The following is a 20,955-nucleotide window of genomic DNA, read 5'->3' as shown; positions in this document are numbered from 1 at the left end:
GTAGCCAGGACATGGAAGCAACCTAGATGTCCATCAGCAGATGAATGGATAAGAAAGCTGTGATACATATACACAATAGAGTATTACTCAGCCATTAAAAAGAATACATTTGAATCAGTTCTAATGAGGTGGATGAAACTGGAGCCTATTATACAGAGTGAAGTAAGCCAGAAAGAAAAACACCAATACAGTATACTAACGCATATATATGGAATTTAGAAAGATGGTAACAATAACCCTGTATACGAGACAGCAAAAGAGACACAGATGTATAGAACAGTCTTTTGGACTCTGTGGGAGAGGGAGAGGGTGGGATGATTTGGGAGAATGGCATTGAAATATGTATAATATCATATATGAAATGAGTCGCCAATCCAGGTTCGATGCACGATACTGGATTCTTGGGGCTGGTGTGCTGGGACGACCCAGAGGGATGGTACAGGGAGGGAGGAGGGAGGAGGGTTCAGGATGGGGAACACATGTATACCTGTGGCGGATTCATTTCGATATATGGCAAAACCAATACAATATTGTAAAGTTAAAAAATAAAATAAAAAGGTTGTAAGTAAGGTTTTCCTGGTGGCTCAGTGGTAAACAATCCACCTGCCAATGCAGGAGACACTAGTTCCATCCTTGGTCCAGGAGGACCCCACGTGCCTTAGAGAAACTAAGCCTGTGTGTCACAACTACTGAGTCGGGGTTCTGGAGCCAGGGAACCACAACTGTTGAGCTCAGGTACTGAAACTCCTGAAGCCAGAGTGCCCTAAGCACTGTGCTCTGCTTGCAATCAGAAGCTGGTGCACTCCAATGAAGATAACCCCTGCTCGCAGAAACTAGAGAAAAGCTCGCACAGCAAAACCCTGTGCAGCAGCAAAGACCCAGCACAGCCAAAATTTTAAAATATTTTAAAGGGGGTTTAAAGCAGTTTGCTATGTATAGTGGTTGATGACAGACAGCTAACTGCAGACGTACACTCCAGTATTCCCTCTTCATGTGCCCACTTCCCCACTCACAAAAAGAAAAAAAGAAAAAAAATCTGAAGGGAAAATTTGAAAACTTCCAGAATCTATTAGCTGGGCCAAGGCCCCCGGAGGCTAAAAGCTGCAGAAAGTCATGTCCCTTAACATAATAGAGCCAGAGCTCAGCTCTCTTAGAGGGTGAGAAGTGGAGTCTCCTATTGTCATCAGCCTGGACAGAAACCACTTCCTCTTTCCCTGGGGCTTGGAAAATATTGAGACATTCTGATATTCCCTCCCAAGATTATGCTGTGAAACAATGAATCCTGCTTCAGTTATACATTTGTACCTATGGGAAGACAAAAGAGGGCGTTCTCTTTTATAAGAGATATTTTGTAAAATCAAGCAGTGCCTTCCCATGCTGCTATTTAGTCACTAAGTCAAGTTTGCCTCTTTGGTACCCCCATGGACTGCAGACAGCCAGGCTCTTCTGTCCATGGGATTTCCCAGGCAAGAATACTGGAGTGGGTTGCCATTTCCTTCTCCAGGGGATCTTCCCAACCCAGGGATCAGACCCAGGTCTCCTGCATGAGCAGGCAGATTCTTTACCACTGAGCCACCTAGGAAGTTAAACCTTCCCATGTTCCTCCTATTATAGATAAAGGCTTAAAGCAAAAGCAAATATAAGGAAAACTGTTCAAATCATCTTACTATATTAATTCCGAACCAAGGCAAATTCTTTCCTCTGAGTGACAGGTGTGACAGAAATGGCTCTCATTTACTACAAGGAGCCAAGCCTGGGATGGGAATTTCACTGTATTGGCTCAAAACCTTATGAGGTCAGAGTTATTATTCCCGTTTTACAGATGTGAAAACTGAAGGCCCAAAGTCATCAGTCAGTAAGTAGCGTTGCTAAAATTCGATCTTAGACTATCAAGCTCTCAGTCTCTATACTTTTGATTACTACATAGGCAGTGTTCTTCTGACACAGTGCTACTTGTAAGTGATGCCTACTAGCTCTAGCTTATAAAAAGAAAATAAAGAAAAATTTATTCACTTCTGAACATTAGAAATTTAAAAACAGAGAATATTAGTTAATATATGACAAAACACTAATCATTTATGAGCGTTAAGTAGGCTGTACCTATCAGAAAACATATGCTGTAAATGGATAAGGAGAACATAAGATTAAATGTTGCAATGAAATTGCAGCGTAGGACAATTAACACCAGCCAGACAGTTGAAGGTTCTCAAATTCCACTAATCGGTGTAGACACAGTAATCTTGTAGTGGCATATAGGGCGGATTGAGGGCGTGTGGGTGGGGAGAGCAGAGCCAGAAAGGCCAGTTAGAATATTATAATGGCTCAGGTATGAGCTCATTACAGTAGAGCCATTGAGAATGGAAAGGAGGCAACAAAAGCAAGTGACGGTATGCAGACAGAATCCAAAATGCTTGGTAAGGGAAGGGAATTGTGAGCTTTCCAGTCCAACAGGTGCCTTGCCAGGGAGAAAGAAGGTGAGTGAACTGTCTAACTTGGTTGACATTTTTGATAAACCTCAAACATCTATCTTCACCAGGAGCAAGTTGTTCCTCCCAATCTTCATATACATCCCGGGAAAAGGCTACCATTTTTATATTTTATCTTTTTATTCTCCTCAAGAAATTATTCATTTTAAACAAATTTCTCCAACAACAAAAAGAATCTTTTTTATATTTTATGTCCCTCTACTCACCCCCTCCCTAAAAGTCCCTACTCTTTAAGTTAATCTTCTTATAATATCTGAATCAATGAGATATTTGTTAAACTAATTTCCTCCCATCCTTAATCCATAGAAAATCAAAAGGAAGTATTAATATTCTACTCGTATTGCTTTCCTCAGAAAGCAATGTTACTGTGGGATGTTCTTAATATACTTACACAAGTAAGTGAATCTTCATAACTTCTCCAGTGAGCTCCTAGAACTGACAACAGCCATATACCAGCATAGAGAGACGCAGTGAATCTTCATAACAATCAAATTAAGTCACAAGCGATCTTTGTCTTACTGGTGAAACGTAATCAGGAGCTAGGCAAGTGGAGGGAATTCAGAGAACATGCCTAGTGCTTTCCTGCCAGGGCAATAACTAGCCAACCTGCTTGAGTTTGTCTTGCTAGAATTTCCTATACGAAAGGAAATGATACAAGAATTGAGGACACATCCTAAAGACAGGGTTAGAGATATTAGCTTTATGATATTGGCAAGTGGGAAAACTATGTAAAAAGACAGAAAATTCCAATGAACACACATTTATAAGACATTTATTTCAGTACAAAATCCTGTACTAAATTCTGTGAGGAACGCAGAAATTGTTCATGTATTTCCTAATTTGTGGAATGCCCACTTTGTGCCAGGCACTCTGTTATAAACAGAGGATAGATAAAGTAGAAAAAAGACAAAAATTTCTGCCCTTGGAAATTCCCCGGCGGTCCAGTGGAAGACTCCTTGTTTCCTCTGCAGGGGTCATGGATTCAATCCCTAGTCAGGGAACTAAGAATCACATGGCATGGCCAAGAAGAAAAATCTTATAAGAAAAACCTATAAAAAATTTCTAATCCTCAAGGAGTCCACAGCCACGTAGTGGGAAAGGGAGACAAGAAACCAACAAAAAGTACGGTGAAATCCTATCACAGAGAGGGGCATATAGAGCATGCAACAGGGTCCCACACAGAGAGTCAGTGCAAGGATCAGGAGTTTTTTGAAGGAAAGCCATATGTACTGGTTTATGGAGCTGCCGTCGCAAATTACCACAAAGCTGGTGGCTTAAAACAACAGAAGTTTATTCTCTCGTGGTTCTGGAGGCTAGAAGCCTAAAATCAAAGATTGGCACTCAATCTGGACTCCAGGGAAGACATCCTCCTCGCCTCTCCCCGTTCCTGTGGTTCCCTGCCGTCCTTGGCCTTCCTGTAGCCGTGTCACTCCACCCTCTGCCTTTGTCATCACAAGAGCATATTCCCTGTTTCCTCTGAGTCTCTCCCCTTCTTGAGAGAACACCAGTCACTGGGTTAAGACCTCACTCTTAACTAACCACATCTACAAAGACCCTGTTTCCAAATAAGGTCATATTCTGAAGTTACAAGAGGACGTGAATTTTGAGGGAATACTACTCAACCCTCTAGATCAGGCAAGAAATGACCTAGGCCTGATCTAAGGTGGTGGCTACATAAATGGAAAGGAGAAGAAACCCAGAATGACTCTTTGTTTTCCAGTTTGGATAACACGTTGGTGCCAGCTCTGAGATGAGGTATTCCAGGCAGAGGGAGCTTTTCTTGGGCTGTTGGTGTTACCAAGTTCTTAACATGATAACCACTATTCTTTTTTTTTTTTTGGCTGCACTGAACAGCTTAGGAAAGTGCCTTTGTTAGCCAACTACGGATTGAACCCATGGTGTCATCAATGAAAATGTGGAGTCCTAATCACCAGACCACCAGGGAATTTGCTACAACTACTATTCTTGACCATCTCTTGCTTAACATGTTTTCTAAAACTCAAGAACCCTGAAAAATAGGTATTATTTTCAGATTACAACTGAGAACACGGAAGCTAGAGCGGTGAGGAATTTTTCCAGAAGCGCTCAGTTTGGAGGAGGTAAAAGATGAAAGGGAAAAGGTGGGTAAAGAAGATGGAAAAGTTCCCACCTGAGTTTCCTAAGCCAGTATTCCAGGAAATGGTCCTAGAGTAATGACAGTTTGACAGGATAGTTACATTCCTCAAACTACTGTCTTTGGGGAGCTCCATACCTTGTCGCTAACAAGGCTTAGATGGAGAAATTCTCAAGGCAAATTTGACATTTCCTTCCCTTTACTCCTTTATATATGTGAGTTTTCTATAGAGGAATCAAAGAATCTTGTCCCTAAGTTAGAAGTTGTATATAATAACTAAAGCTGTCAAGATTCAGCCATCCTTCTCATTTTGAAGTATGATTTTATATTTATATGTAAAAGCATTTTTAAGAGCCATCCAGTTAGTCCCTATATAGGTTATTAGTGGAAATTGAGAGATGCTCTGTTCTCAGAGAAAGGCAGTAGCATAAAAGCAATACAAAATGCACTATTTGTCCAAGGTTTAGTTGTAATTTTTAATTTCTGAATAGCAACATACTTTATAGCTAAATTTTATTACATTGACAATGTACTCAGAACTTTAACTTCTAAACGGCTAAATGCAGTTAAAATTCTACAAATTAAAATTCCATATATTAAATAATAATTTCATATATGAAAAAGCACAAATATCCCATGATTTGTAAATAGGCATTATTTGGAAAAAAGAAAATACTGGAGTAAAATCTTTACTGGTGATTTGGCAGTGTTTGCATTCCTATATTTTATCCAATAAATGACCTTTTTTACAGAGCATTAAAAGAGAAATTCAGCCATCCCTAAACTACCAAACCAAGTACTGTCCTGCTCTCCCTTCTCATCCCTCCATTGGACTAACATCCATCCATAGGCTCTCATCCATAAGCTCTGGGAGCTTCTCCTGACACTTATTGAAGAAAATTACTCAAAACACAAAGAGAAGGCAAAAAATAATTTTGTGACCTTTTAATGCCATGCTAGACAAGCTCTAATAAGCCCACTTTTGAGTCATCTCTTTTGAGGAATATAAGTCCGTTTCACTTAATATCACAATTGATTAGGGCAATGACATTATACAACTCTGTAAAATTAGAAGTTTAACTTCTTAAAAAACTGCTAAGGTGTGATTATTTTGTTTAGCTGAGAAAACAACCTTCCAAATCAGGTTTATTGCACTGACAAGTTTTGTTTCTAATTTAGCAGTTTTTACTAACATGCTTTCTCCTGTTGACTTTTAAATTTCATTTCTTATGTTCTTTTTGAATCAGTTTTGTCATTATGCTCATTTACTCCTCAATAATAAGGTAGATAAAACTTTAACACACTTTTTTCCATGAGAAGTGTGCTAAGAATTGGGAAATGACTAACATATCATAGGTAAGAACTGACTCTCCAACTCTACCCCAAGTGCTTCTCTGTGTGTATAGCAAGCCCTGCTGTAATGGCTTGTTTATCTTTTCTCCGCCAGACTACACGTTGAATTCTAAAGAGTCAGTGAACATTTCTGTTAACGTCACACTGTTGCCTCCAGAACCCAGAGGACAAGCACAGAAAAAAATCCCTGAGTTTCTTACTTAAATGTTTCAGAGTCCTTTCTCCTACTCTTTTCCTTTGTTCATCATGAGCTGAAACCCACACATCTTTTTTTAATTTGATAATGGCTCTTATCACATTCTGCAGCCTCTTTGAAAAGTACCAACTTACTATCTAATTAAATGATGGGTTTTTCTCCCAATGGGAGACACATAGGAGGGTTTAGGCTTGACACGGAACAGAATTCACATTATATTCCTAGGCACCAGTAATGTTCAAAAATAAATTTTAATAAAAATCACTACAACCATTTTGAAGATTAAAGAGTCAGTTTTTATTAAGGATAGAAATTGGTTACACAAACATATTATAAGGAGAGTGTCACTAAATGAACTCTAAAATGGACATCAATATGTAAAACAATTTATATACAATATGTGAAACAATAATAATCTTCTCAAACAGAAGATGCAATGTTCATACCCATAAACCAGTTAGCAGCAGTCTACAGCCATGAAATTAAAAGACGCTTACTCCTTGGAAGGAAAGTTATGACCAACCTAGACAGCATGTTAAAAAGCAGAGACGTTACTTTGCCAACAAAGGTCCATCTAGTCAAAGCTATGGTTTTTCCAGGGGTCATGTATGGATGTGAGAGTTGGACTGTGAAGAAGGCTGAGCGCCAAAGAATTGATGCTTTTGAACTGTGGTGTTGAAGACTCTTGAGAGTCCCTTGGACCGCAAGGAGATCCAACCAGTCCATTCTGAAGGAGATCAGCCCTGGGATTTCTTTGGAAGGAATGATGCTAAAGCTGAAACTCCAGTACTTTGGCCACCTCATGCGAAGAGTTGACTCATTGGAAAAGACTCTGATGCTGGGAGGGATTAGGGACAGGAGGAGAAGGGGATGACAGAGGATGAGATGGCTGGATGGCATCACTGACTCGATGGACGTGAGTCTGGGTGAACTTCAGGAGTTGGTGACGGACAGGGAGGCCTGGCGTGCTGCAATTCATGGGGTCGCAAAGAGTCGGACACGACTGAGTGAGTGAACTGAACTGAACACAATCAAGGAATGATCATCACTCCAACCCAGCTCTTTGTTGACAGGCTATTCTATTGGTGTTAAACTTGTGGTAATAATGAAAACCTGTGCAGGTATCAAGTATAACTGCATCAGTTATCAATTTATTAACTCAGCTTTAAATCCATCTCTATGCCTGCTGCTGCTAAGTCACTTCAGTCGTGTCCGACTCTGTGAGACCCCAGAGACAGCAGCCCACCAGGCTCCCCGTCCCTGGGATTCTCCAGGCAAGAACACTGGAGTGGGTTGCTATTTCCTTCTCCAATGCATGAAAGTGAAGAGTGAAAGTGAAGTCGCTCAGTCGTGTCCAACTCTTCGCGACCCCATGGACTGCAGCCTACCAGGTTCCTCTGTCCATGGGATTTTCCAGGCAAGAGTGCTGGAGTGGGTTGCCATTGCCTTCTCCCACTCAGTAACAAATCTGGGCCCTTTAAATATTTCCCCCTTGTAGCTGACAAGATGTTAGGCTTTCTCAGTAGAGGGCACTGGAGAGGCATTGCGGGAAGAAAGTGTTCCTACTTCAGTGGATTAAATTGGCAGGCTCTTCAGAATCCAGTGTCCCCACCCCATACTTATCCAGCTTTTTCAGCACAGGCAGCTTCTCCAACATTAGGCTCCTACAGCACGGGCGGCTGCTCTCGTGTCCAGCCCCCCCAACCCCCGAAAGAAGGCCTCCCCCCATTCAGCAGCTGTAGTACACATTGGCCAGCAGGAACCCCCTCAGGCATGTTATAAGGGCAGGTCCCTGGTCAGCTACCGACTATGAACAGACTCTTCCAGTACCCTAGAGGATGGATTTCTAGCAAGATCCCCTGGCACAAACCCTCCAGCGAAGTCTGGATTTCAGTTCTGGGGTGCGTGGTGGATGGGAGGAGGTTCTTCATTGGGTGCTCTATCTAAACTCCTTATATCTGCTATTTCTCTATCTGGTAGAGTTTTCTCTATTTCTTATGAGCCAATCCCTCATTATCCCAATTCCCTGTCATTGCTAACAATCCTTTATCTTAAACTTTGCCTGTTCAAATTACTGTGCGCCTCCTCTCTCATGATGGGAACTAGACTGAGACAATACCCCCAGAAGCAAAATGAAAATCAAACACCTTTTTAAAGATACTTTATTGGGTACTTAATATAAACAGAAGTTTCCCATGACAAAAAGTTTAGCCGTACAGAAATGAAATAAGACATTTAAAGAAATGGAGATAATTTACATAGTTGGGATTTAGGTAGCTAAGAAAAAGGAAAGCACATAGATTTGTCTTAAGCTTTTCTACTGCTACAGTTCAAATCATCATAATCTGTTTGTTTACATTGTGATGAGCAAGATGTGTGTTTTATAATCCTGGGAGGGTCTCTGCAGTTCCCCAGATACTGAAAACTGGCTTAATGCTAAATTAAATGCAGGACAGTCACAGACAACCCACTTACAAGTTTTACTTCCCTTCTTCAGTAAAAAAATTTTCAAATCCTTCTGTCATCTTTAAGGAAACATTTCTCAATTGTTTAAGTAGCATTCAGAAAACTATGAAAGGGAGAAGAACAGTTCACTAACCAAGATCATGGGCAAGTTACATTACGTCACTGGGCACCAGTTTCCTCATCTGAGAAAGGAAGATAAAGACAGCGCCTACCTCACAGGGTTCCTGTCAGGACTGAATGAGTAAAGATAGGCAATGCACTTAAACTTATGCCTACCAAGTAAGTGTATGCTCTTATTCCCATCACCACGATCCTATTACTGAAATGTTATTACTTTTACAACTATAAAATAGACACTACATAATTTCAACAAGAGAATCAACATTTCATATAAGCAGTTAGGCTAAGTAAGTGGCAGGAAAAATGTCCTGTATGTCCAGTAGCCTTATACCAATATGGGATTTAGTCAAGTAGTGACTACCTGCATCAGAAATACTCACCATCTAAGTAGCTTCTCAGGCAAGTTTTGCTAACATTTTAATTCTGTTAGTAGTAAACATAAACTTTATAAATGTTAAGCTTATGTAACTTTATAAAGGTATAAATATTGTCAATGGCATAATAATAATCATTCGAACTTCCTATATGTTAGAATGAAGGCTCTTTTTAAAATTTATTTATTTTTAATTGAAGGATAATTGCTTTACGATATTGTGTTGGTTTCTGCCATACATCAACATGAATCAGCCATGGGTATATACATGCCCCCTCCCTCTGAAACCTCCCTCCCACCTCCCACCCCTCGAGGTTGTCACAGAGCCCCAGTTTGAGTTCAGTGAAGGCTATTTTTTTCCTAAGAATTTGGGATTGCAGAAAAAGTGAGGTTTCCTCAAAGTTTAGTGAGTTTTTTAAGTTTTATACCTTAGATATTATCTTTGGGTTTAACTCTTACTGATGGACAGCTACATAACTTCAGACAAGGGTTTTTGCCTTCTCAAATCCTAGTCTCTTCTCCTGTAGCATGAGAATGGCAATGCCTATGATGAAAGATGGTCACAAGAATTAAATGACATAGGGAGTTCCCTGGCAGTCCAGTGGTTAGGACTCGGCACTTCCACTGCAGGGGGCCCAGGTTTGATCCCTGGTTGGGGAACTAAAATCCCATAATCTGTGCGATACAGCCAAAAAAAAAAAAAAATTAAATGAGATAATGTGTATAAAGCTGGCATCACACATGACATCACCACTGCTCAGTAAGGGAAGGAATCAATCAGCCCTTCTTGTCACTACTGCTGAGGATTTTATTACCTAACTTTTTGTCTTATTAATTCCATGACCTCTTTTTTAAACAAGTATGTGTCAGGAGGAGATCCTATAACGTCGATGTGTGTCTTATAGAAATTAACCAGAACCTGAAGGTAACTCAAACTTAGCCGCTCACATGCCAACTTAATATTTTCTTTCTCTCTATCTTCCTTTCCTTCCAAAATAAATGTCTCCTTTCTAAGCTCAAAGTGAAGAATATGTGAATATTTCTCAATGGACTCTTTTACCTTTTTTTCATTGTTTGACTGAGAACCACCTTGAGCATTCTTTATACAAAGTGTGGTAATTTCACCATCCACTGTCTCTTGACATAGAACATGAAATCTTCTCAGTGTGCTTTCATAAAATTTTGTCCTCTTCTTCAGGTAAAGGAAAGTATCTGTGTCAAGAACAAGACTTTCTCCTCTTTTCGTAGTCTCGGGTGTCAACGACCTGGCTGGCTTTAAAGAGTGACTGCTTCTCTGTGTACTTCCCCTGGGGCTCTGTCTATTCCTACTGTTTTCTAAAAGAAAACTTGCTTTTAATAGCAAAGATTCTTTGAGCTTCTCGATAGCCAGAAATGTTCCTTGAACGGAGATTCTTCCGTTGGCTTCCAAAGGACTGAAGCATAACGTTGGGATTTCCCTTTTCAGGTCCATTACCAGACTTTCTAGACGGATTTGACTCCGAAAAACAGAAAGATCAAGGACAGCCTTTACAGAGCTGAAGATCTAAAATTAAACAGAGAAGTTAAAACAGCACCACCTAGGGGAAAGACTGCATAAATCCAATCTTGTTTTGCCACTTTCTGTCTGCCCAGCAGCAGCCCTAACCAGGCCTCCAAAGCCTCACACAGTTTTGCTTCTTGCCCCATAACTGCCCATTACAGGGGCCCCACAACCTATCAAGGCCACAGTGTTCCATTTGGGGTTCACAGTTCCTCACTGGATTCCCCCAAATAGAGTGGGTTAAATATTATTTAGAGGCAGAATGTTTTTTGAATCAAAGTTTTAAGCAGAATGCATAGATAAACCGTTCCAGTGGTGCTCTGTGGATAGGGGTCCCTGGAGAGAGCCCTCCCTCCTCATGAGAAGGTCATTGGATGGCTGCAGAGAACCCTACCTTTGTTACAGAATAGTTTTAAATCAATGCTTTGAATTTTACTTTTTCCTCTTACTTCCTCCTTACCCGTGTCTTCAAAGCTCCTTTTTAATGTTCATCCAAATTGGTTTTTTACCCCACAAATAAGTCTTCAGATAGATGCCAGACATCATCCATGACAGTATAAGAGCTCATTGTCACTTTAAAAGTATCAAGAGCATCATAGAAAAACAGGAAAACAGAACAAGCAATAACCAAAAAACTTTCAAGACACAGGCCTTTAACACTGACCCAGGTTAAGGAGCTTGCACTTTCTTTTCTAGAAGTCATGGGGTGAGGGTGCTTTGTGCCTCCTGTGTAGGAGACACCTGGCAGAAAACATGGGATCTAGACAATCAACATGGCTTCAGCATCACACCTACCTTTTCACTGAAGTGGGAGACTATGAGTTGAGCAGATCCAGCCATGCCTGCTAGAGAGTGTTTCTTTTTTCTGACGACATTCTCTGCAACTAAGTGGAATAGGGACCATCAGAAAGGTTTGTGGATACAGTAATAATTATTTTAATGAATAGTAATAGAGATGTTCAGTTCTTTTAAAATACCTAAGATTTTTTCTGTTTTTCCTCTAAATTCAGCATTTAAATCCTTTTTCCTTCTAGTTTAACATATTACAATTTATACATATATATATATAAAACACATGCATGTTATGTATGTTACATATATAACAAACACCTAAAAGTAAATCCCCCACCACTCTGTTAATTATGGTCATCAGGAGACTTCACCTTTCTGAATCCAGGATATCACACTATCCCGGCTGGTTTTCCTCTGAGTCACTGGCTGACCTGCTCAGTCTCCTTCACTAATTCTCCTTCTCTCCGCGTTCTCTCAAGGCATTGGCATGCACCATCCATGAGGCTACAGAGGTGAACAGCTCCGCAAACCCAACTTTCTCACCTATGTCAGGTGTAGGCCAGGAAGAGAATGGCTCAACGTGACCTCAGGTCCAAGCCCCATTTCCCCATTCCAACTTTCCCATTAATAAAGCAGTGCTTGTTTATGAGATTACAGATAGCTTTTGTGGGGCTTTTTTTTTTATTTTACAAGTTTTCTACGATAAAATGTATCACCTTTATCTCATGATATAAATGGATATAAAATACAGAAAACAAGAAGTCTTTAAGACTTTTTCGGTTACTGACAACTCTATCATAAAGCACTTACACATATATTCTTCCTAACGCACTACTGCGCCACTTTTATACTCAAGAATAGAAGTACTGTTTTTTAAATTTAAACTTTACCAATCCCATAAATCATTTTGTTGTTGTTTTTGTTGCTGCTGTTGTTTAGTCACTAAGCTGTGTCCTTCTCTTTGTGATTCCATGAACTGCAGCACACCAGGCTTCCCTGTCCTTCACTATCTCAGTTTGCTCAAACTCATGTCCATCAAGTTGGTGATGCTATCCAACCATCTCATGAATTATTCTACTGAAATTCAATTTTTAATTTCATTCCAGAAAGTATTTCTAAGGTTATAAAAATTTGATTTGGAAATACCTGTTTTTTCTTTGAATGTTACATATGCAACTCCCTTAGTTCTTGTTGGATACGTCACATCTTCAACAACTCCACCCCCATTGTCAGTATCTTCAAAGTGAATCTTCACTAATGTGGTCACTAACTGGTCATTAAGATCAACTGGAAGATCAGCAACTACAACTGTTCTTTCAGAAGCGTTGGATTCCTTAACATTCAAAACTGATGCCTGTGAAAGAAACAACAGGACACATTTTAAGTATATGATTCTACTTAATATAGGCAATATTACACACCAGTGGGAAAGGCTATTATATTTCATAGCCTTTATTTAATAAAGGACCTCTGGGACTGATCAGATACCTGAAAAGAAAAATATCAAGGAAAGGAGCCTGGCCTCACACCATATACCATCATAAATGCTATATAAATTTGAGAGTTAAAATGGAAAATGTAAAGCCTTCTTTTAAGAAATGGAAAACACTGCTTAATATTCGTCAGATGTTAGAAAGACCTAAAAATAACTGTAATCACAAAGGAAAAAATTAAGAGAGAGTTTCCTAAATAAATTTTTTTTTTAAGTCAAGCTAATCACAAAATGTGGTAGTTTGGAGTTGACCACATGTCTTCTTAAATGTAGAGTTGAAAGTACATATGACAATAAGAAATACATTCTCTCTTTTTTTCGGTCAAAACTAGGGAAAAGTCACCATAAAAAAATAAATAAATGAAACCCTACCAATAATATTGGGACTGCAGTGGAGTAAACCCTACCTTTCAGCACACATCTGAGATACAAACCAACCACTGAGAGCACATGCTATTGCAGACCATGGAACCCTGGGCACAGAGGATCAGCTGCAAGCAGATCCTTCCCTGAGCTCACTCTCAATTCAGTTCAGTTCAGTTCAGTCGCTCAGTCGTGTCTGACTCTTTACAACCCCATGAACTGCAGCACGCCAGGCCTCCCTGTCCATCACCAACTCCCAGAGTTTACCCAAACTCATATCCATTGAGTCGGTGATGCCATCCAATCATCTCATCCTCTGTCATCCCCTTCTCCTCCTGCCTTCAAACTTTCCCAGCATCAGGGTCTTTTCTAGTGAGTCAGTTCTTCGCATTAGGTGGCCAAAATATTGGAGTTTCAGTTTCAACATCAGTCCTTCCAATGACCACCCAGGACTGGTCTCCTTTAGGATGGACTGGTCGGATCTCCTTGCAGTCCAAGGGACTCGCAAGAGTCTTCTCCAACACCACAGTTCAAAAGCATCAATTCTTTGGTGCTCAGCTTTCTTTATAGTCCAACTCTCACATCCATACATGACCATTGGAAAAACCATGGCCTTGACTAGACGGACCTTTGTTGGCAAAGTCTCTGCTTTTAATATATGCTGTCTAGGTTGGCCATAACTTTCCTTCCAAGGAGTAAGCGTCTTTTAATTTCATGGCTGCAATCAACATCTGCAGTGATTTTGGAACCCAGAAAAATAAAGTCAGCCACTCTTTCCACTGTTTCCCCATTTATGTGCCAGGAAGTGAGGCAACCGGATGCCATGATCTCAGTTTTCTGAATGTTGAGTTTTAAGCTAACTTTTTCACTCTCCTCTTTCACTTTCATCAGATCAGATCAGATCAGATCAGTCACTCCATCGTGTCCGACTCTTTGCGACCCCGTGAATCGCAGCACGCCAGGCCTCCCTGTCCATCACCAACTCCCAGAGTTCACTCAGACTCACGTCCATCGAGTCAGTGATGCCATCCAGCCATCTCATCCTCTGTTGTCCCCTTCTCCTCCTGCCCCCAATCCCTCCCAGCATCAGAGTCTTTTCCAATGAGTCAACTCTTCACATGAGGTGGCCAAAGTACTGGAGTTTCAGCTTTAGCATCAGTCCTTCCAAAGAAATCCCAGGGCTGATCTCTCTTCAGAATGGACTGGTTGGATCTCCTTGCGGTCCAAGGGACTCTCAAGAGTCTTCTCCAACACCACAGTTCCAAAGCATCAATTCTTTGGCGCTCAGCCTGCTTCACAGTCCAACTCTCACATCCATACATGACCACAGGAAAAACCATAGCCCTGACTAGAAGAACCTTTGTTGGCAAAGTAATGTCTCTGCTTTTCAATATGCTATCTAGGTTGGTCATAACTTTCCTTCCAAGGAGTAAGCCTCTTTTAATTTCATGGCTGCAGTCACCATCTGTAATGATTTTGGAGCCCAGAAAAATAAAGTCTGACACTGTTTCCACTGTTTCCCCATCTATTTCCCATGAAGTGGTGGGACCAGATGCCATGATCTTCGTTTTCTGAATGTTGAGCTTTAAGCCAGCTTTTTCACTCTCCACTTTCACTTTCATCAAGAGGCTTTTTAGTTCCTCTTCACTTTCTGCCATAAGGGTGGTGTCATCTGCATATCTGAGGTTATTGATATTTCTCCCTGAAATCTTGATTCCAGTTTGTGTTTCTTCCAGTCCAGCATTTCTCATGATGTACTTTGCATATAAGTTAAATAAACAGGGTGACAATATACAGCCTTGACGTACTCCTTTTCCTATTTGGAACCAGTCTGTTGTTCCATGGCCAGTTCTAACTGTTGCTTCCTGACCTGCATACAGATTTCTCAAGAGGCAGATCAGGTGGTCTGGTATTCCCATCTCTTGAAGAATTTTCCACAGTTTATTGTGATCCACACAGTCAAAGGCTTTGGCATAGTCAATAAAGCAGAAATAGATGTTTTTCTGGAATTCTCTTGCTTTTTCTATGATCCAGCGGATGTTGGCAATTTGATCTGTGGTTCCTCTGCCTTTTCTAAAACCAGCTTGAACATCAGGAAGTTCATGGTTCACGTATTGCTAAAGCCTGGCTTGGAGAATTTTGAGCATTACTTTACTAGCGTGTGAGATGAGTGCAATTGTGTGGTAGTTTGAGCATTCTTTGGCATTGCCTTTCTTTGGGATTGGAATGAAAACTGACCTTTTCCAGCCCTGTGGCCACTGCTGAGTTTTCCAAATTTGCTGGCATACTGAGTACAGCACTTTCACAGCATCATCTTTTAGGATTTGAAATAGCTCAACTGGAATTCCATCACCTCCACTAGCTTTATTCATAGTGATGCTTCCTAAGGCCCACTTGACTCCACATTCAGGATATCTGGCTCTAGGTGAGTGATCACACCCTCATGATTATCTGGTTCGTGAAGATCTTTTTTGTACAGTTCTTCTATGTGTTCTTGCCACCTCTTTTTAATAGCTTCTGTTAGGTCCATACCATTTCTGTCCTTTATTGAGCCCATCTTTGCATGAAATGTTCCCTTGGTATCTCTAATTTTCTTGAAAGATCTCTAGTCTTTCCCATTCTATTGTTTTTCTCTATTTCTTCGTCACTGAGGAAGGCTTTCTTATCTCTCCTTGCTATTCTTTGGAACTCTGCATTCAAATGGGTATTTCTTTCCTTTCCTCCTTTGCTTTTCACTTCTCTTCTTTTCACAGCTATTTGTAAGGCCTCCTCAAACAGCCATTTTGCCTTTTTGCATTTCTTTTTCGTGGGGATGGTCTTGATCCCTGTCTCCTGTACAATGTCACGAACCTCCGTCCATAGTTCATCAGGCCCTCTATCAGATCTAGTCCCTTAAATCTATTTCTCACTTCCACTGTATAATCATAAGGGATTATGATTATAATACACTCTCTCTTAACTTCTTATATTAATGTTTTAATTTATTCCCCAGCTCTTTTAGAGAACTGGACCTATAAACTTCTCCCAATACTTCTATAGGTAGTCCAGCCTGATTGCAGCAAAGCTCAGTTATAATCTATTCCCAAATTATCCCCAAGGAGGACAGGATGTCTCATGGGTCCAAGTCATGGTTGATCGATCACAAAGATGTTTTGGTTGTCAGTTCAGAGGAGTCTGTATACTCAGAGTCAGACTTCACTGGTGATAGGCAAACTGCTCTGACCTCCCTGATAAAGAAAACAGTCTAAGCACACATACAATGTCCTATCCCAAAAGTACATTAAAATAAAAATGAAAATAGAATAAAAAAGAGAATAAATCCAGTTAAGGGGAACAATCAGCAGCACAGGAGAGATTCCAACAAATTTTTTGAAGACTGGAAAGACATAAAAGTATGTGGAAGGATATGACAGGGGAAACCCAGAGTAAAGAAGAGGGGGCTGCAATGGAAAGGGGACAACCTTCTTGGCAGAACCTCAGAAATTAAAAAAGGGACAGAATGATTAGTTGAAAAGCTAGCAGCAAGACAAAACTAAATGAACATTCTAGGGGGAATCTGACTTGCTAGTATGGGTGCTGGCACCCCAGAGCCAACACCCCTCCCACTCTTTCTGGTATTTGAAAAAGCCCAAGCCTAAAGATCATCAGAAAATTAAAGCATGGCATGTTTGGAATAAATTACAGACTACAAATAAAGACTCTGTTTGACACAGCTGTTAGGAATATTTTTTTGTAACTGGAAAAAGGAAAAATACACATGACATTGGGCCAAAAGGAGAAAAAGTAATACAGAATCTATTAGACCCTGCTGTATACAATATTTACAGTTTGCATAATAATATGAACACTCATAAACTTTTAGGCGAATTCTGTAAAAATCTTCAAAATTACAGAAGACTTAAATATGATTACAGAATAATATGGAATCATTCAACCCTCTCAATAGAAGAATAAAGGCAAAACTAACAGAAGTTGAGAAAAAAAGAAAAATCTAACTTACATTACAGAAAATCATGTAAATACTATCAAAATCTTAAGTGTTTTATGAAAGAAACAAAAATAGTCCATAGGAGAATTTAAAATACTATTAAAACTTCCAAACTTGGAAGAAGGGAAAAGCCAGAGTTCACTTCAGTGAAATCCTCATTTATCACAACAGGAATTCTATAGAAAATGACTTAAGTCAATGATAACTGATCTCTCAGTATCTCCTTTGACATTTCAGCCTGTAGTTATTAAAATAGGGTGGCAAAAATGTACCTGCATTTCTTAGAATACATAATATCTTGTCAATCAGTTGATCAATTAACTAATACAGTATTAACTAAGCATGTGCTCTATCCCTGGCAATACGTTGGGTACCAAAGATGACACACACAAGATATAAAACACCCCTTACCCTTTAATTGTTCCACCATAAAAATTTACTGAACATTTATTATGTGTGGGGCACCTGGATAGGCTTTAGGATTACCAAAACACACACAAAGGGGACCTCCCTTATGGGTGAGGAGGAGCCAGACACATATAAATCATTTTAGCAGTGCTTGGTAGACACAAAAAGAGGAAGGTCTTCTTCTTTACAAGAAGAATAGACCAACAATCGAAAATGTGAGAAGGATACAAGACCATTCACAAGAAAATGCTAAAACACACAATAGAAGCCATTCAGAATTAAGAAGCAAGGTTAATGCTGGCTAAAGCAGTCAAAGAAGACTTCATGAAAGAGAGACCTTGATGGCTGAGGTCAAATTTTAATTAATGGTCAAATTTAATTAAAAATGCAAACAGAGTTCACAGCAAAACAAAGGGACACGAGTGGAGGATGCAAATAGCTTCTGTTGAGACAAAGAAAGCAAAGGTCTTTCGTGTTTCCTAAAAAGGAAATTCATAATTGACTCTTTGTTATGGTAGGTACTTTCAATGGAGCAAAACAGTTTCTTAAAATATTTGGGGACAACTAGATTGCATAGGAGACAGGAAAAATATAAAAATGTGTTCCTCCATCTTGGCCCCAACTGTAAGATGTAATTATCTCAAAATAGTTCTAGAAGAGGGAAAAAAAAAAAATGACAGACTATTCAGACATTCAGGGAATCTTGTTTCATACAAGATTTGTCTTGACTTACTATGCATCTGGCTCTAACAGTCTGTGGTTAAAGTGGCTAATGAATAAGCATCCTTTTTGTCCTTCATCAATATCAAAGAAAACCTTTCAATCGATTTAAATTCAGAGAATCTTACTTCTTCGCCACTACCTTCAGCAATACTAGTGTCATATTTCTTTATTCAAATGTCTAAAGTTTATCTTTGAAATCAACAGATAGCTATTCATCTCTTCCATCAACCATTAAGAAGAAAAAGAGAGGTCTTGGAGATAGCCCTTTCAATAGTTATCACATGGAGATACAATTTTTTTGAAATAAGAGCAACATTCTGACCAGGAGGTATCAAGGTGATGGCATTTTCCCTGTATCAGTGATACGTTTTAAGAGATTTTTGACCATCCTATCAGAAAGCAAAAAGATATAAAGAAAAACTGAATTTATTTTTGTAAGGAAAGCACTAGGGAGAGATAATTAAATTTATCCACTTCGTTGACTTACATTCCTTTTCTTAAAATTGGTTTCCTTCACGTTGCCTTTACCGCCCACGGTAAACAAAATCACACTTGAAACTCACAACTGCTTTGGCCTTTCTCACCTGAAATGGAGGGCCCCTGCCACTGTTTTCAGGAGCTTGATGGAAAAAAGGAGCCTGCCTGTTTAGTGGCTCTGTCTTGTCCCGCTCTGTGGGACCGCCCTGGACTTTGGACCTCCAGGTTCCTTTCTGACTACGGGATTTCCCAGACGAGAATACTGGAGTGGGTTGCCATGTCCTCCTCCAGGGGATTTTCCCCACCCGATGGAAAGAACACGGAAGTCTAAATCTTAAATTTGCTAACAGTTCTTGAAAGATGGTGACAACACAAAGCCCTTTGTGTCTAGAGAAAGAACTAAGGCCGCAAGAGAAAAGAATTCCCGCTAAGACACCAGGCTGCTTTCCCAACTTGTGTCCTTGGCTCCAACCCTTCTGGCTGGCCCGTTAACAAAGGAAACGGTGGCCTCCATTTCAGGGCAATTCTCTCCGCTCCTGTTCCCCAAAGCGTGGGAGGACAACAGTTAGCCCTAACACTGCCACTCCTCGACCAAGCGACTGTGTGCCGGCCAGCTCGGTGCGGGAGGCGGCCGCGGCGATGCGCGCCTTCGGAGCTGGCCGCACAGCCGCGGTCAATTTCAGGAGCGTGCCGAAATGCCACCCCTGCAGGTGCGGAAAGGCTGGACTGGGTTTGTCTCTGGGGTTCCTACTCGCGCCTCCCCCGGTCACCCCTCACTCACGCCCGTCCTCCGCATCTTGGGGGACCGGATGACGGCACGGGGACCACTCCGCCCTGCAAAACCCAAAACAAAAGCAACTTGCCATGGCGGAGGAGAGACTCGCCTTCGGCGGCCGGCGGGGCCCAGAGATGGGGGAGCCTGGGCTGGAAGACAGGTTTTGGTTTCGGTTTTCTCTTCTCTCTTGGAGACCGCCCCTCCACCCCACCCCGCGGTTCTGCGGCCTGGAGGCCTCGGGAGGGGAGCAGGGACCTGGGACAGCGGCTGTCAGGACACCCCCGGTAGTTTTGCAACTTTTGAAACCAAGCTGGAGAGAGGCCAGAGGATTCCCAGGCGGGAATGCGGGGATTCTCCCCGGGGCTGTGTCCTGTGCGCAGTAGAATCTGAATGATCCTTCTTTACGCCCTTATTATCTCCCTAGCCCTGTTCCCACCACGCCATGCTTGTTTCTCCTCTGTCACCTACCCAGGGCCAGTAGCCACGTGTGCAGGGCGCAGGATGGACGGCTCACTGTCCCTGCCAGAAAAGAGCTCACCACCCTGTCCACCCTGTGCTCAGATTCCTCAGCCAGACACCTATTGGGGACACAGGGAATCTATATACATAGCTTCAGAGTCAAAGAGAGCATGAGTAAGAAAAGCAGGTGGCTGACTAGTATGCAGAAATCCAATTCCACAAGAAATACAAGCTGATATCAGAACAGGATCCCTTTCTCTGAGGATTAGATTGGCAAAAATTAAAAAGTGTTGCTAATACCCATTGTTGGCCAGTGTGGGGAAACATCAGTGTTGCTGCCACCGTAGACAGGTATAAACATTTCTAAGGATTTGGGCCCCTCTCAAAAATGTAAAGTGTAAAATAAAATAAAAAGTTAAAATGCATAAATCCTTAGAATTAGCAACTCCATTTTCAGAACTGAACTGAAGTTACAATGCACAAGAATAACTAAGATATTGTACAGAAATTTTAACCATGCATTGCTTGTAATACAATTTTTTTTCAGACACTGGAATCCACCCAGTTTAACCAAGAATATAACTATTTATTATATGGCCAATGGCACATTTAATGAGCCAGGCCTATGGCTATGAAGATTTTAAAACAATGAGGTAAATCTATGTGTAATTTCCCAATTTATATTTTATATTCAGATCCTACACTTAAAAGCCCACTCTAATGTCTGATAAGCATGTAAAATTTAATGAGAACTTCCTCTCATTCTTCCCTCTTGGTAAACTGCACTAGCATCCACCAAGGAGCTTAAATTCAAGACTCACTTGTCTTCCT

General features: G+C 40.8%; 1 protein-coding gene across 2 annotated transcripts; it reads right to left on the bottom strand.

The window, feature by feature from the left end:
- Nucleotides 1-8,294: 8,294 nt before the first annotated feature.
- On the bottom strand, nucleotides 8,295-20,073 carry RBM43 (RNA binding motif protein 43). 2 transcript variants are annotated; one of them, XM_019972910.2, is made up of 4 exons: nucleotides 19,754-20,073; nucleotides 12,586-12,793; nucleotides 11,443-11,531; nucleotides 8,295-10,650 (listed from the first exon to the last, which is right to left on the bottom strand). In XM_019972910.2, the coding sequence occupies exons 1-4, from the start codon at nucleotides 19,754-19,756 to the stop codon at nucleotides 9,919-9,921; spliced, it is 1,032 nt and encodes a 343-aa protein (XP_019828469.2). In that variant the 5' UTR covers nucleotides 19,757-20,073; the 3' UTR covers nucleotides 8,295-9,918. The 2 variants fall into 2 exon arrangements, with proteins under 2 accessions (XP_019828469.2, XP_070624196.1); XM_070768095.1 differs by having other exon boundaries at nucleotides 19,672-19,934.
- Between the last annotated feature and the right edge of the window lie 882 nt (nucleotides 20,074-20,955).

This window comes from Bos indicus, chromosome 2 (assembly GCF_029378745.1).
Source record: "Bos indicus isolate NIAB-ARS_2022 breed Sahiwal x Tharparkar chromosome 2, NIAB-ARS_B.indTharparkar_mat_pri_1.0, whole genome shotgun sequence".
NCBI classification, from domain to species: domain Eukaryota; kingdom Metazoa; phylum Chordata; class Mammalia; order Artiodactyla; family Bovidae; genus Bos; species Bos indicus.
The sequence above is the reverse complement of the archived record's forward strand: the minus strand, read 5'-3'. Positions and strand labels throughout refer to the sequence as shown.

Coding starts and splice junctions, on each gene's coding strand:
- RBM43 (XM_070768095.1), bottom strand. Junction 11,532..12,585: donor AACATTCAAAGAAAAAACAG/GTATTTCCAAAT, acceptor TATTCCACTTAG/TTGCAGAGAATGTCGTCAGA. Junction 10,651..11,442: donor TCTCCCACTTCAGTGAAAAG/GTAGGTGTGATG, acceptor GTTTAATTTTAG/ATCTTCAGCTCTGTAAAGGC.